This window comes from Salmo salar, chromosome 04 (genome assembly GCF_965601325.2).
Source record: "Salmo salar chromosome 04, fSalSal1, whole genome shotgun sequence".
NCBI lineage: Eukaryota > Metazoa > Chordata > Actinopteri > Salmoniformes > Salmonidae > Salmo > Salmo salar.
In genome coordinates this window covers 41,661,877-41,677,562 of record NC_138294.1, presented here as the reverse complement: position 1 = coordinate 41,677,562, position 15,686 = coordinate 41,661,877, and the positions used below count along the sequence as shown (strand labels likewise).

Here is a 15,686-nt window from a genome sequence, read left to right as displayed (position 1 = left end):
GCCTTTAGTGAGAGGTCTAATGGTTTAATATTTAATAATATTTGCCCTCCGAATTCATATCTACGGGGCATTTTTCACGCCATTATTAGTTACATTGTTTTAGTTTGAACGTGCAGACTGGCACTAAGAACAGCGGGAACGTTTCCCCTAGTCAGCGCCATTATTAGTGCAATACCCCTTAAAGTGTTGATCTGTTCCCCATGGGCTAGGTCTGTCCTCTGTGCGTGGCTCTGCAGCCCATCCCGTGCCCCCGGCCCTCGTTCCTTGAACCTCACGCGCCCACCGCTGTTTCAGTGGATACAGCTGGAGAACTACAAGGCCATCTCATTGTGCGCCACTCGGGAGCCATGACCAATATGACCAATATATATTGTCCTGCTAATAACAGGGTTAATAATATATCTGTGAGAATATCCAAGGGGCTTTTACATAATTCTAAATTAATAATAATAATAATAATAATAATCTCTTTGTTTAAAAAATAACAATATTTTGGAGATGATTTTGTTTTCAAATAATGTAAAATTAGTGAGAAAAAGACCATTCATGAACATGGGGTGAGACATTGTTACTAATTTGTAAATAAAGCCAGTTTGTTATTTAGAATGATTTATTTCTGTTTTTAGAGGGAGAGAAACCATAAACCTACAGTCCTCTCATGGGTCTCCCAGTCGAGGCCGGCACGGGTATTGAACCAGCATCTGTAGCAACACAGCTTGACTGCTATGCAGTGTCTTAGACCGTTGCTCCACTCAGGCGCTGTACAATGTGACCGGTCAGGAGTGGCCTACAGTAAGAACAAAATAATCCTAACAAAATAAAATAATAAAAACCTTAGTGTGACAACAGTTTTAGTAAGTAATACTGAAGTCGTGCACAATTATCAGTTTCTATTTAGGTTTATGTCGCCCATTCATTATCAGTTAGAGACACAGTATGACCCAAAAGCATAATCAGTGCTCTAACTCCCCATTGCGCTGGTCTGGAGCAATGAAGTAGTGACGCAGGGTAGCGTACAAAACCACAAAATTACCTCTTAAGTCCCGCAGCATAATCGCAAAACTTTTAGTGGAGCAACCACTGTAGGCACTTTCAATGTAACATACTGAAACAAAATGAACTATGCAAAGCTAAGAGATTTTCTTGTAGGCAGAGCTCATTGGAGTAGGATTCTATTCCATTGACATGTACGACTCAAAGCCAATTTGTGCTTGATCCGAAAATGTGGTCGGAGGCGCCGTATGAATGGTGTGACACAATTGCGAAGCCTCCAGAGGCCAGGCCTCCAGAGGCCCGCTGCTCGGCGAAGCGCAAGAAGTATGAATGCCCTGACTTCTGCTAAAGCCAAATCACCGTAAATGCTGTACGGCCAATGCAGGCGTCAGATTGACCATGCAGCGCCTGTCAGGCCCGTACTCTATACAGACCGGTGCACCATAACCAATCAGAGCTGCAGTAGGCCTAAATGCAAATATCCATTGCCATATATGAATCTGTGCCATTCACTTTGAACTGGACAGCATGAGCTGTCATGAGTAGATGTGCTTGTTTTGAGATCAAAGCGAGAGCTGCATGTAGCCACCTGTGCACATTTGATCATATTCTTTGCCAGTTAGTGAGTATTAGCCCAGTTATAGCTCATTTCTAGTCAACAATGGGGGAGTGGTTGCTTCCTTCAAGAGCACAAAATGTGTGCATTTCTAGTATTTTTGAAAAGCAAGTCCGGTAAAGAGCTTAAAGGGGCAGTGTTGTATTTTGCAACAAGTCTTGAATAAGCTAAGTAGCCAATAGGCAGAGGGTAGCATCATTTTTCTGATTCTTTGTAATAATGGTATGGGAATAAAAAATAATTGTACATAATGTTTTTTTTTACATCAAACAACATAACATTTTCAATCACCTACTTGTTTGAAGGCCAAGTGGATAAACAGGTTAATGTCAAGCCCTGCATGTTTTTTTTTTTTCTTCAAAAGTCTCATGGAATGTAGGCCTACATTGAACACCACACATTTGCTGCTACTGTAGGCTGAATGATAGAACAGCTATTTCCATGTTAAAATGTCATGGGATGCATTTTTCTCGATTGTTTTTGATGTTAGGCCAATCTTGTAGGCCTACATTATAATCAAATAGCCACAGTAGCCTCAGTGTTCACAGTAAACGCGCGCCGGAAGTTTCACAGAATTTTCACAATGTTCAAATTAGCACTCAGCAGACATGAAATTTGCTATGCCCCCCCCAAAATTGAGGGAATATTAGTGCCAGCCCCATGAGGCATGCTCTCTGTTTTACAGTTGATGCGTTTTCTTGAAAAAATGGTATGACTAAACAGATCGTTCCTCTGTTTTCCTGGGTGCTATGCTCCTGAAAATGTTGTAATTTCCTCGAGCTTCTTTCTCGGGCCTGCCAAGGCCCTGACAGTAATACAGTTTATCCCAAACGAATATGTCACTTCTAGGGGAGGAACATCGCTTACGCCCAGTCTCTAAGCCTTTGGCTCATCCTGCGATGTGTCTATTGTGCTTAAGATCCTTTCACAGCAGCTACTAGCCGCTGAGAAGCGTGGAGATGTAATATTCCTCAGTCTTTTTCTTTACTACTACCCTTGGCATCCCTAAAGTGATTGTGTCTTGACTGCGCTCTACCAACCACTGCTCATGCTCGCAATCTGCCCCAAGGTAACCCCACCCTTGGCTGACTTCTCGTTGTCGCACCTTGGAGCCTATTTCTTTTCGCCTGTCGCCTTCCCCAGAAAGATGTCCCTGTCGTTGTCCAGTACGCACGTTGCACATGTACTTGGATTGAACAAGAGCTCGGGAAAGGGTGTCATGCTCTTTGCTCATTGGGCAACCACCCTCAACGCTTTCCTGGCAGATCATTGGGACTATTATGTTTATTTATAATGGTGAGGGTGACAGCCTTTGGAGGGGCCTGAAACGGCCCTCTCTTACAGAGGAGTTTACCTCTTGGGCACTGTTTTTGGGATATACAGTACTTATAGAAAGTCTACACCCCCTTTTACCTTTTTTTGTATTTTAAAATTTTTCCTGCCATAAAATGTCATCTAAAAAATCTAAAATTAGATTTTTTGTCATATTTTTTGGGGGGTGGCAGCATCATGTTATGGGTATGCTTGTCACCAGCAGGGATTGGGGAGTTTGTTAGGATCAAAATAAATATAAGAGGAGCAAACCCTAGATAAAAAGTTAGAGGAAAGCCCACATCAGTCTTCTGAAAACCCTGGGATAGTTTTTTACACAAATAATTACACAAATGTTTATGCAAAAGACACACCAGAATGGCTTTCCAAGAGGTGTTGAGTGTTCCTTCGTGGTCTAGTCTCAGTCTTGACTTAAATCTGCTTACAAAATCTGAGACAAGGTTTAAATATCATTGTCCATCAATGATCCCCAACCAAATTTACAGAGCCTGAGCAATTTTGACAAAAACGATGGATATACAGTAAATTCGGAAAGTATTCAGACCCCTTGACATTTTGTTACGTTACAGCCTTATTCTAAAATTGATTAAATAGTTTTCCCCCCTCATCAATCTACACACAATACCCCATAATGACAAAGCAAACAAAGGTTTTTAGACATTTTTGTAAAAAAAAAAAAAATGAAATACCTAATTTACATAAGTATTCAGCCCCTTTGCTATGAGACTCGAAATTGAGCTGAGGTTCATCCTGTTTCCATTGATCATCCTTGAGATGTTTCTACAACCTGATTGGAGTCCACCTGTGGTAAATCCAATTGATTGGAATGATTTGGAAAGGCACACACCTGTCTATATAAGGGGGCTCCCGAGTGGCGCAGTGGTCTAAGGAACTGCATCTCAGTGCTAGAGGCGTCACCACAGACCCTGATTCGATTCCAGGCTGTATCACAACCAGCTGTGATTGGGAGCCCAAAGGGAGGTGCACAATTGGCCCAGCGTTGTCCGGGTTAGGGTTTGGCCTGGGTAGGCCGTCATTGTAAATAGGAATTTGTTCTTACCTGACTTGCCTAGTTAAATAAAGGATAAATACAAAATAAGGTCCCTAAGTTCACATTGCATGTCAGAGCAAAATAAAAGCCATGAGGTTGAAGGAATTGTCCGTAGAGCTCCGAGACAGGATTGGGTTGAGGCACAGATCTGCGGAAGGGTACCAAAAAATGTATGCAGCATTGAAGGTCCCCAAGAATACAGTGGCCTCATTCATTCTTTAATGGAAGATGTTTGGAACCACCAAGACTCTTCCTAGAGCTGGCCGCTCGGCCAAACTGAGCAATCGGGGCAGGAGGGCCTTGGTCAAGACGGTGACTAAGAACCTGATGGTCATTCTGACAGAACTCCAAAGTTCCTCTGTGGAGATGGGAGAACCTTCTATAAAGACAACCATCTCTGCAGCAATCCACCAATCAGGCCTTTATGGTAGAGTGGCCAGACAGAAACTACTCCTCAGTAAAAGGCACATGACAGCCCGCTTGGATGTTGCCAAAAGGCACCTAAAGACTCTCAGACCATGAGAAACAAGATTCTCTGGTCTGATGAAACCAAGATTGAACTCTTTGGCCTGAATGCCAAGTGTCACATCACACCTGGCACCATCCCTATGGTGAAGCATGGTGGTGGCAGCATCATTCTGTGGGGATGTTTTTCATCGGCAGGGACTGAGAGACTAGTCAGGATCGAGGCAAAGATGAACGGAGAAAAGTACAGAGAGATCCTTGATGAAAACCTGCCCCAGAGCGCTCAGGACCTCAGACCGAGGAGAAGGTTCACCTTCCAACAGGACAACGACCCTAAGCACACAGCCAAGACAACACAGGAGTGGCTTCGGGACAAGTCGCTGAATGTCCTTGAGTGGCCCAGCCAGAGCCCGGACTTGAACCCGATCGAACATCTCTGGAGAGACCTGAAAATAGCTGTGCAGCAACGCTCCCCATCCAACCTCACAGCTTGAGAGGATCTGCAGAGACACTACATTTTTAGGACCTCAATAAATACATTATAACTACCCAAATGTTAATTTTGGTGAACTTAACCTTTAAGGTTATGTTTAAGGTTTAAAACAAAAAAATGTGTGCCTAGCACTGGGATTTGAGCCGTAGTTCCATATATCCATATTCATGGAAAGTTGCAATAAGACGGGGGAGAATGGAGAAGAAAGGTTGTGCAGTATAGATTGAACTGAATGTGAGCAATTCAGGAAACACCCAGGTCATTGTTGTATTATGAATCATGATGTGAGTGAGTAAACATGGAAGAATTTCGCTGTTGTAAATCCTAAACCAAAATGGATATTCTTGTGCCTCATTTGGATAATCATTCTATTGTTGTTCATTCCAAGAGTCAGTATCTGTGTGCATGCGTGCATGCGTGCATGGGTGTGTGTGTGTATCCATGCTGAATCCTGTGGTCTGGTACATCTGGGTTGATGTACAGAGGGGTGTCTCAGCCTAGCTCAGCCTCAGTCTACATGGTTGTTTTGGGAAATTCCCTGGTTGGTTGGTGGGTGGGTGTTTTGTTTTCTGTCGCCTGTCTTGTTTTGGTCTTTCTGTTCCCTATGTCCTGCTGCATCACAACAGTAAGTTGATACTATAGCGTGCTGGGAAGATTTTGGCTAGACAGACTGTGTGTGTGTGTGTGTGTCAGAGACAGACAGACTGTGTGTCTAATCTGTCTGTCTGTCAGTCCTTGTAATTTGACCTTGTTGTCTTCTGTAATGGTACAGGCTGTGTGTTTAGGTAGGAGAGGGACAGACTGACTACAGAGGGCCAGAAAGAGTAGCCTGGTTCCTATAGGAGTCGGCAAGACAAGACGAGCACAAACGGAACTGGATCCAGGCTACAAAGCGAGGGGTTGTGTCAATCTGCCCATGTCTTTCCCACTGAGCACAAACTGATTGAATCAACGTTGTTTCCATGTCATTTCAACAACAAAAAAGTAATCAACGTAAAGGAATTTCGGGAATGTTTGTCTTTTTTTCACCCAACTTTTAAACTAAATCCAATGCATTTTTATTGATTACACGTTAGTTGACAACTCAATTGAATGCAAATCACATTTGTGTCCAGTGGGTTGCCAAAATAGAGCTAATTAATCAGGAACTTTCTTTTCGCTGTTATATTCCTTAGCTTCTGTCCTCTGTCTTTACACCCATATGTTGTCTGTTTTTACCTTTATTTAACTAGGCACGTCAGTTTACAATAATGTCCTACCGGGGAACAGTCGGTTAACTGCCTTGTTCAGGGGTAGAACAACAGATTTTTACCTTGTCAGCTCGGGGATTCGATCCAGCAACTCCTCGGTTACTGGCACAATGCTCTAAACACTAGGCTACCTGCCGCACCGTGGTATCCTCCTCTCTTCTGTGGGTAGCTAGGAGAATTGTGTTCATTTCCTAAAGACTTTCTATTTTCCTCCATTACATAAATGATAATAGGTAGTGAATTATAGCTTTCTTTTATTCTTCTCCCTCCCGTCTTTCTTCCTAATATGTGCTGTTGTTGCCCCTTACCCTAAAAAAACGCTACGTTGTTTGATGACTGAACTGCTGGATTGTAAGCATTAGGTCACTTAGTTGGGTTATTTTCTTAAAAAGAACAGGGCTGGGTTATTGATGCTGGGTTATTGACGCTGGGTTATTGAGATATGACCCAGCAGGACAGAGCAGTATATTGGAGGCGTGGCTTAGTATGGGGCGTGGCTTTACGATAGTTATTTTGTTCTGTTCTGTTGTATGGTTATCACATGTTAAGGTTGAAAACTGCCCGTTTTTGTAGCTTTAATGAGGCTTACACAACTGTAGGAGTTTCTTAAAGCCTTTGAAAATCCCAAAGTTGGGATAGTTACCACTTTTATACAATATGTAAATACTAATGTTATTAATATTATTTTAGAATATGTAATTTAAAAATATATTTAATTACATTGGCAGTGTACCAACTTAACATGATGAACAAGAATGACATTTACTCTCACGGGTGGGGAAAAATAACCTATGGATTACATTAAAAAAGACCCAGCTGCTGGGTCAACCTAGCATGAAAGTGTATTTATCCCAATTAATGGTTAAATTAACCCATGTTTGGGTAATCTCAACAGCCAAACATGTTGGGTTATTCACCCAACCCAACTGGCTGGGTCAAAATAACTCAGCATATGTTCTGTCTAATATTTAGCCAGCGCTGGTTTACTAAATAAGACAAATTTCACATTTTTTTCTGCTGTTTACTAAAACAAAACAAAAAGTAAGGTGGTCACATAGTGTGTATTTGGTTTTACTATCCTTGTGGGGACCAGAAGTCCTCACAAGGATAGTAAAATAAGGACATTTTACCGGTTCCCACAAGACAAAAATACTATTTTAGGTGTTAGGTTTAGGGTTACAATTAGGGTTACAGTTAGGGTTAGGAGTTAGGGTCAGTGATTTGGGGTTAAGGTTAGGGTTAAGGTTACGGTTGAATTATTATTTTTTGAATGAGAATCAATTGTTTGGTCCCCACAAGGATAGTAAAACAAACACGTGTGTGTGTGTGTGTGTGTGTGTGTGTGTGTGTACATTTAAGCCTCCTGGGAAACGCCTCCCCCATAAGACACAAAGGTTTCAACAGGTGAGGATCTTCAGTCTTCATGGCTTAGTTACCATGCTTCCCATTCTCTACAACCACTGTATTGATCATCCTCTTCAAGCTCTTACTCCAACACTTACTTTCTTCAACTCAACCCATTCTCTCACACACACACACACACACACACACACACACACACACACACACACACACACACACACACACACACACACACACACACACACACACACTAAACCTAACCCCTGAGCTTAAAATAGCCTTTGTATTCACTAGGGAGAATTTTCCTTGTTTTACTATCCTTGTGGGGACATTTGGGGATTTCAAGTACCTACAAGGATAGAAGAACAAGTACACACACGACAGTACAGGGACAAAGTGGAGTCACAGTTCAATGGCTCAGACACATATGTGGCAGGGAAAATCACAAATTATAAAGGAAAAACCAGCCACGTTGCGGACACAGACGCTTCACTCCTGGACGAGCTTAACATCATCTTTGCCTGCTTTGAGGAAAACAACATTGAGCTGCCAATGAACTCCTCCCTGTGCAACTGGGTCCTGGACTTCCTTACGGGCCGACCCCAAGTGGTGAAGGTAGGCAACAACACCTCCGCCACGCTGATCCTCAACACGGGGGCCCCACAGAGTTGCCTGCTCAGCCCCCTCCTGTACTCCCTGTTCACCCATGACTGCTTGGCCATGCACGTCTCCAACTCAATCATCAAGTTTTCTGATGACACAACAGTGGTAGGCCTGATTACCAACAATGATGAGACAGCGTACAGGGAGGAGGTGAAAACCCTGGCGGAGTGGTGCCAGGAAAATAACCTCTCCCTCAACATTAACAAAAAGAAGGAGTTGATTGTGGACTACAGGAGACAGCAGAGAGATCACACCCCTATCCACATCGATGGGACCGCAGTGGAGATGATCAGAAACTCTTCGGCGTGCACATCACTGACAACATGAAATGGTCCCTTCACACAGACAGCATGGTGAAGAAGGCGCAACAGCGCCTCTTCAACCTCAGGAGGCTGAAGAAATGTGGCTTTGCCCCTAAGACCCTCACAAACGTCAACAGCTGCACCATTTAGAGCATCCTGTCAGGCTGTATCACCGCCAGGCCATCAGACAGTTAAACAGCTAACTGGCCTCCACCAAGTACCCTGCCCTGAACTTTAGCCACAGTTACTAGCCGGCTACCACCTGGTACTCAACCCTGCACTTAGAGACTGTTGCCCTATGTGCATAGTCATTGAATACTGGTCACTTTAATAATGTTTACATACTGTTTCACCCACTTACACTGTATGGATATACTGTATTATACTAATGGCTCATCCTATATATATTTTTATGTGGGGGGGATTATGTGTGTATTGTTTATTTTTCTTTTTTATTGCTAGGTATTACTGCACTGTTGGAGCTAGACATATAAGCATTATAGCAATAACATCAGCAAATCTGTGTACGCGACCAATGAACTTTGATTTTATTTGACTCACACACTCACACACACACAGAGTGGAAGTGAGTCATGAAGAGAAAGTGTTACTCAAACCCCCTTCGAGTAGATCCAGGCTAATCAGATCTTACCTCACAAAACCCACTGGTCTAGCCAAGTTGGGTCTCTTGTGACTGGAAAACATGCACCGCGAGATTTGGTTCTGGGTGGTGAGATTATACAGTACATACAGCTATGTGGTTGTGAATTATAACTTATCTGGCTGTCAAATAATCAAATCAAATTGTGTTTGTCACATGCGCCAAATACAACATTTGTAGACCTTACAGTGAGCTGCTTACTTACAAGACCTTAATTAACCAACAATGCAGTTTTAAGAAAATACCAACAAGAAAAAAATTAAAAAAGTAAGAGATAAGAATAACAAATAATTAATGAGCAGCAGTAAATAACAATAGCGGGGCTAGATACAGGGAGTACCGGTACAGAGTCAATGTGCGGGGGCACTGATGTCGAGGTAATTGAGGTAATATGCAGCTACAGTAGTTAAATTATTTGTGAGTTATGTTCTTCATAGCTGTTTTCTTGAAAGAGGAATGGTTTGGGTGGGGAACTATTTCAATTTACTGAGCTCTTGAAACTATTTCCTTGGGTGTCTTTTGTAACACAGCCCGGCCCTCCTTTAAAAACGAAAGAAAACCTTTTAAAAAAATGTTTCTTACCTTTGTACTTTATCTCTCGCTTATATTTTCTCTCTGTTTGATGGTGTATGTGGTTAGGGTGTGTGTGTGTGTGTGTGTGTGTGTGTGCCCGTGTGTGTGTGTGTGCCCGTGTGTGTGTGCCCGTGTGTGTGTGCCCGTGTGTGTGTGTGCCCGTGTGTGTGTGTGTGTGTGTGTGTGTGTGTGTGTGCCCGTGTGTGTGAGGGGGAGTTGATAGATGGGCGGTAAAGGATTGTACAGGTGAACCAGGGTGGAGCCCTACAGGAAACGTGTTATTAAGAGCTTTTGTGAATAGGATTACAACCATTGGTTGTTTGTGTGCGGTGTGTGTTGTGACTGAAATGTTGAAGAAAACACCTCTCTATTTTGTTTCTTTTTAAATCACACTGCAACGCTAGCACTAGCACCTTAATCTCTGGCTCAGAGTGCATACCTCAAAGACCTGCACATCTTTGTAGATTGTAAACAAGGTTATAGTCAGGGTGGAGGGCTACATGAATCCTTTACTGATTTTGGTTTCAAAACATCTCAGGTCCCAAACCATACTTAAAGTGTATTAAAGGCCCACTGCACAGAGCCCTGTCCTGTAACCCCAGAAGCTAGAGGGACATATGTTTTAAGGTTTATGGCTTGGTATTTGACATGGTAGACCAGAGTTTCCCAAACTCGGTCCTCGGGACCCCAAGGGATGCACGTTTTGTTTTTTGCCCTAGCACTACACAGCTGATTAAAATAATCAACTAATCATACATTTTTGATCATTTGAATCAGCTGTGTAGTGTTAGGGAAAAAACTAAATGTGCCCCCCACAGGGGTCCCGAGGACCTAGTTTGGGAAACGCTGTAGTAGACCCTGAATACTAGGAGTAATGGTGCTGGGCATTCAGAAAGTACAGTAAAGCTAAGTGGAGCTTTAGTGACAAATACGTATGTCTCGGAAATTATGATCTGTGCTTTTTTTGTGTTTAGGTGTAAGGGAAGGTTTAAGGCATGGTATTTGACTTGTTAGACCCTGAATCGCCTTACTGTCCATTTGTCCTCAAGTTACCTCAACTAGCCATCCCTTCATAGACAGAAAGAGCTGCTTCTTATATTACCTTCTACCACCTCTGAAGGTGATGTAGTAGTTATAGAAGAGAAACTATACTGAGAAAGACAAATCAGTGCTCTTTAACACAGGAAGACTCAATATATACACAGCAAATTCTCCAGGGTAAAAACAAAAACTGAATTAACACAGAGTGTTAAATCAACACTGAAAGTGTTGAGTCTGAGGACCCACATAAACACCAGAACAGTGTTAATTTAACACACTGCTTAGTGTAAAGACTAATTCAAATATTTCCCAGAGTGCCTTGCCTTTTGGTTGTGGCATTCATCTGTTTTTGGTCCTATGGACTTCACCAAGTAAGATCCTAAGTGAATATGTTATCATTAAAAAAATAAGTTATTTAACACAATACTATACTAGGACTTATTTTGAGGGCCTAATTTTACCCTAATACAGGTACCTGAAACTCATACACATTACTTTGAAACAAAATCAGCCCATCATTATCATATTTCCCAGCATGATCTATTGTAGGTAGATTTTTGGAATTGTTTGTTTAAATATCTATGTTTGTGCATTGATTGATTAATCTTATAATACACAAAGATAAATAACATACATTTTTCTAAACTAATCCAATCAGTTTTTTGTAGCTGTTACTGAAATGTTTGTTCCAGTTTAAATGTCTTAGGTAGTCTCCGCACAACATTCCTAACCCTAAATTACAGATTAATAAAAATTCCAGCTGTTGGATATCCTAAATGCGTCCACATGCTTCCCAGCCGAAACAGTTTGGTAGAATTTGCATATATTTTGATGACATTTTGTGACGTTTTTGTTCATTTTAGACTTTGGTGAGTGTTTTCTCGGCTGTTCAGGCACACAACATTTATTCTAGAGGCAAGCCAAAGTCCGGAACTGAAGTCTACGCACCTTCGTCGGTGCTTGGTCAACAGTAGGGATTCTTCAAGTCTTTGTTGTCATTCAACAAGAGACGACTCGTTTTCATGCAAACGTTTTCTTAAAAAAATAGTGCACCAAACATCTTAGTTAGATGTAAAATTGCACAACTAAGATCTCTTTGGAAAAAAACGTAAAAATGTATGACAAATTTCTTGAGTTATCTAAGATTAATTCTGACTATTTTAAGCAAGTGTATACTGGCTACGGCATCTCAAAATGGACAAACAGTACTATTGCTGCTTTTTCTCGTTTTTCAGGCGAAGGTCTTTTAAGGGAGTGTGACAGCACACTTGTTCGGCTCAGCACCAGCCGAACTGAAGCATGCTGATGCCTTAACTCTGGCTGGATTCTAATAGGAATTACACATACTGTAACTATGCAAGCCAGCATAATGATGCTTGCAGGTAGGGTTGCAAAATATTTGTGACTTTCCCAGAATTTCCAGGTTTTCTGTTTGGATGTCTGTAAAGCTGGTTGAGAGAATGCCAAGAGTGTGCAAAGCTGTCATCAAGGCAAAGGGTGGCTACTTTGAAGAATCTCAAATATAAAATAAATTTTGATTTGTTTAACACTTTTTTGGTTACTACATGATTCCATATGTGTTATTTCATAGTTTTGATGTCTTCCCTATTATTTTTCAATGTAGAAAATAGTAAAAAAAAAACCTTGAGTGAGTAGGTGTGTCCAAACCTTTGACTGGTACTGCATATATGTTTTATGATGACATATTCACTTAGGATCTCATTTGGTGAACTCTACAGGACCAAAAATGGATGAATCCAAAAACCATGTCTCTGTCACTAACAAATACGGTCATGGGTGGTAACTCTACAATTTACTAAAAAAGGCAAGGCACTCTGGGAAATATTTTGAATAAGGGTTTACACTAAGCAGTGTGTTAATTTAATACTGTTCTGGTGTCTATATGGGTTCACAGACTCAACACTTTCAGTTTTGAGTTAACACTCCGTGTTAATTATTATTATTATTTTTTAACACTGGAGAATTTGTTGTGTTAACAGTATGTTTGTGTGCAGGAGGCCAAATATTTACAGAAATGTTTGAACGAAGCCACCACATCCTGGTCCTTCTGCCCACATGCCTCTCTCTCTCTCTCTCTCTCTCTCTCTCTCTCTCTCTCTCTCTCTCTCTCTCTCTCTCTCTCTCTCTCTCTCTCTCTCTCTCTCTCTCTCTTCTTCCCCCCCCACCAGAGAGGGGGCCCTGCCAACAGAGGTCTTGTCTGGGTGTGAGTGAAAAAAGCTGGCTAGACAAAATATCAATAGGGAGGATGTGAGTGTACATACAGCGCAGAGCAGGGTACTGTTAGTCTATCTGTCTGGTCTGTTTATTTTGATTTCACTCTGCACCTCCTCCTCCTCGTATGAAAAAATTACAAATTAGTTTTCCCCTTCAAGCCCAATAGGTAATGTCTCCTCTTTGTAGCTCCTATTGAGCAGCTGGGACTGTGGTGTCTCCGGTTGAAGTGCCCCCTCAAACACACACTGACACATCACACCGTCAACTGTCTTATGGGGAGATTAGGTCAGGTAGATATGGATTCTGGAATGGAAGAATACTGTGGAGGAAAACTAATTTGCACCATCATTGGAAATCAGAGGTCAGACATTATTTGAGCAATTCCTTTTAGCAATTTACGGTATATGCTAAAACGTTTAAAGACAGAAAGCCTGAATGGTGTTATTACAAATGTCTGTTATGATATTAAATCAAAACTCTCTCCTTCCCCCTCTCTCCCCCAGAACTCCATCCGCCACAACCTGTCCCTCCACAGTCGTTTTGTTCGTGTACAGAACGAGGGGACAGGAAAGAGCTCCTGGTGGATGCTGAACCCCGAGGGAGGTAAGAGCGGGAAGTCCCCCCGACGTAGAGCTGCCTCCATGGACAACAACAGCAAATTCACCAAGAGCAGAGGACGGGCTGCAAAGAAGAAGGTAGGAAGGAGTAGAATGGAGACTGTCTATTATTAGCTTAATTTTAGAACCTCTACAGTGAATAACATAGACCACACAAAAAAATGATTGATTGTATGGATAACCCAACTGCTGGGTTGCAGGCATTGGGTCACTTAGAATGGTTGTTTTCTTTAAAAAGAGCAAGGTTGGGTTATTGATGCTGGGTTATTGAGATATGACCCAGCGGGTCAGATCAGTAGATTGGAGGCGTGGTTTAGTAAGAGTGTGGCTTTCAGATAGTTATTTTTGGCCACATGTGAGCGTTAACGTCATTCCGGTTCATCTCTACTGTTGTATTGTTATCACATGTTAAGCTTGAACACTGACAGTTTTGTAGCTTTAATGAGGAGTACACAACTGTATGAGTTCCTTAAAGCCTATGCATATTCAAATGTTGGGATATTTAGAACTTTTATTTAATTTAACCTTTATTTTTATTAATTTCATTTCACCTTTATTTAACCAGGCAAGTCAAGTCAACCAGGCAAGTCAAGAATAAATTGTTATTTACAGTGACGGCTTGGCAAGAGACAAAAGGCCTCCTGTTGGGCTGGGACAAAAAAACAAAAAAACAAAACAATATAAGACAAAACGGACAACACAGACAGAAGACACTGGCAACAGCACAAATACAACAGTAAACAAACTGTGTGTGTGTGTGTGTGTGTGTGTGTGTGTGTGTGTGTGTGTGTGTGTGTGTGTGTGTGTGTGTGTGTGTGTGTGTGTGTGTGTGTGTGTGTGTGTGTGTGTGTGTGTGTGTGTGTGTGTGTGTGTGTGTGTGTGTGTGTGTGTGTGTGTGTGTGTGTGTGTGTGTGCGTGCGTGCGTGCGTGCGTGCGTGCGTGCAGGCATGTGTGTGAAGTAAAACAACATGCTTCTTTACATAAGGCAATGCAAACTAATGTCATCAGGTGACAACTAGAAACAACTACATTTCTCAACAACCTGTTAATCTATTTATCCTTTGAAGTCCTCCCGCGACACTAGGTCCTAGAGTTTTAGGTTGGCTTGGATGGAATTCCAAGACTGAGGGCTGAGTAATGAAAGGACCTTATTCCATGCTCGGCTCTAATTTTCCGGACTCTTAGCATGAAACAAGGTTGAGAGCTGAGGTTGTATGTGTTTTAATTTTGAGCTAGAAGAGAGGATATCTGTAGATAAAATGGCAGTTTTATAAATAAGAATGTACCAGAGTTTGAGCCTGCATGTTGCTAGTGATGTCCACCTGACAGCACTGTAGCGATCACAATGGTGATTTAGACACCTCTGATTGGTGACAAAACAAAGTACTGCATGATACACAGAGTCAAGAGCCTTCAGTGTAGAGCGTGAGGCTTGCACATAAATAGTATCACCATAGTCCAACACACAGAGAGAGAAGTGCAACGAATCAACCATTTTCTAGCGGAAAAGAAAAAACAAGCTTTGTGCCAGTAATAAAAACCAATGCAGCTTGAGTTTCCTAACCAGGTTCTCTACATGGGTGGTGAAGCTCAAATTCTCATCCACCCAAACTCCCAGATATTTATGAGTTTTGACTTGCAATATAGAATGTCCTTCCAAGGTAGTAATTACATGGTTTTCAGAGTGTTTAGTGTTGGAAAATACCATGTATTTTATATACACAGTACCAGTCAAAAGTTTGGACACACCTACTCATTCAATGTTTTTTCTTTATTTTTACTATGTTCTACATTGTAGAATAATAGTGAAGACATCAAAACTGTTAAATAACACATGGAATCATGTAGTAACCAAAAAAGTATTAAACAAATTCTTTAAACAGATTCTTCAAAGTAGCCACCCTTTGCATTGATGACAACTTCACACAATCTTGGAATTCTCTCAACCAGCTTCATGAGGTAGTCACCAGGAATGCATTTCAATTAACAGGTGTGCCTTGTTAAAAGTTAATTTGTGGAATTTCTTTCCTTC

At 41.7% G+C, this 15,686-nt stretch overlaps 1 protein-coding gene across 1 annotated transcript in view; it reads left to right on the top strand.

Moving 5' to 3' along the window:
• LOC106602890 (forkhead box protein O1-A) overlaps positions 1–15,686 on the top strand; it is a 90,362-nt gene that overhangs the window by 64,647 nt on the left and 10,029 nt on the right. The window contains exon 2 of the mRNA XM_014195874.3: positions 13,541–13,732. Coding sequence (XP_014051349.2) covers positions 13,541–13,732 — 192 coding nt within the window. The remainder of the gene's footprint in view (positions 1–13,540; positions 13,733–15,686) is intronic.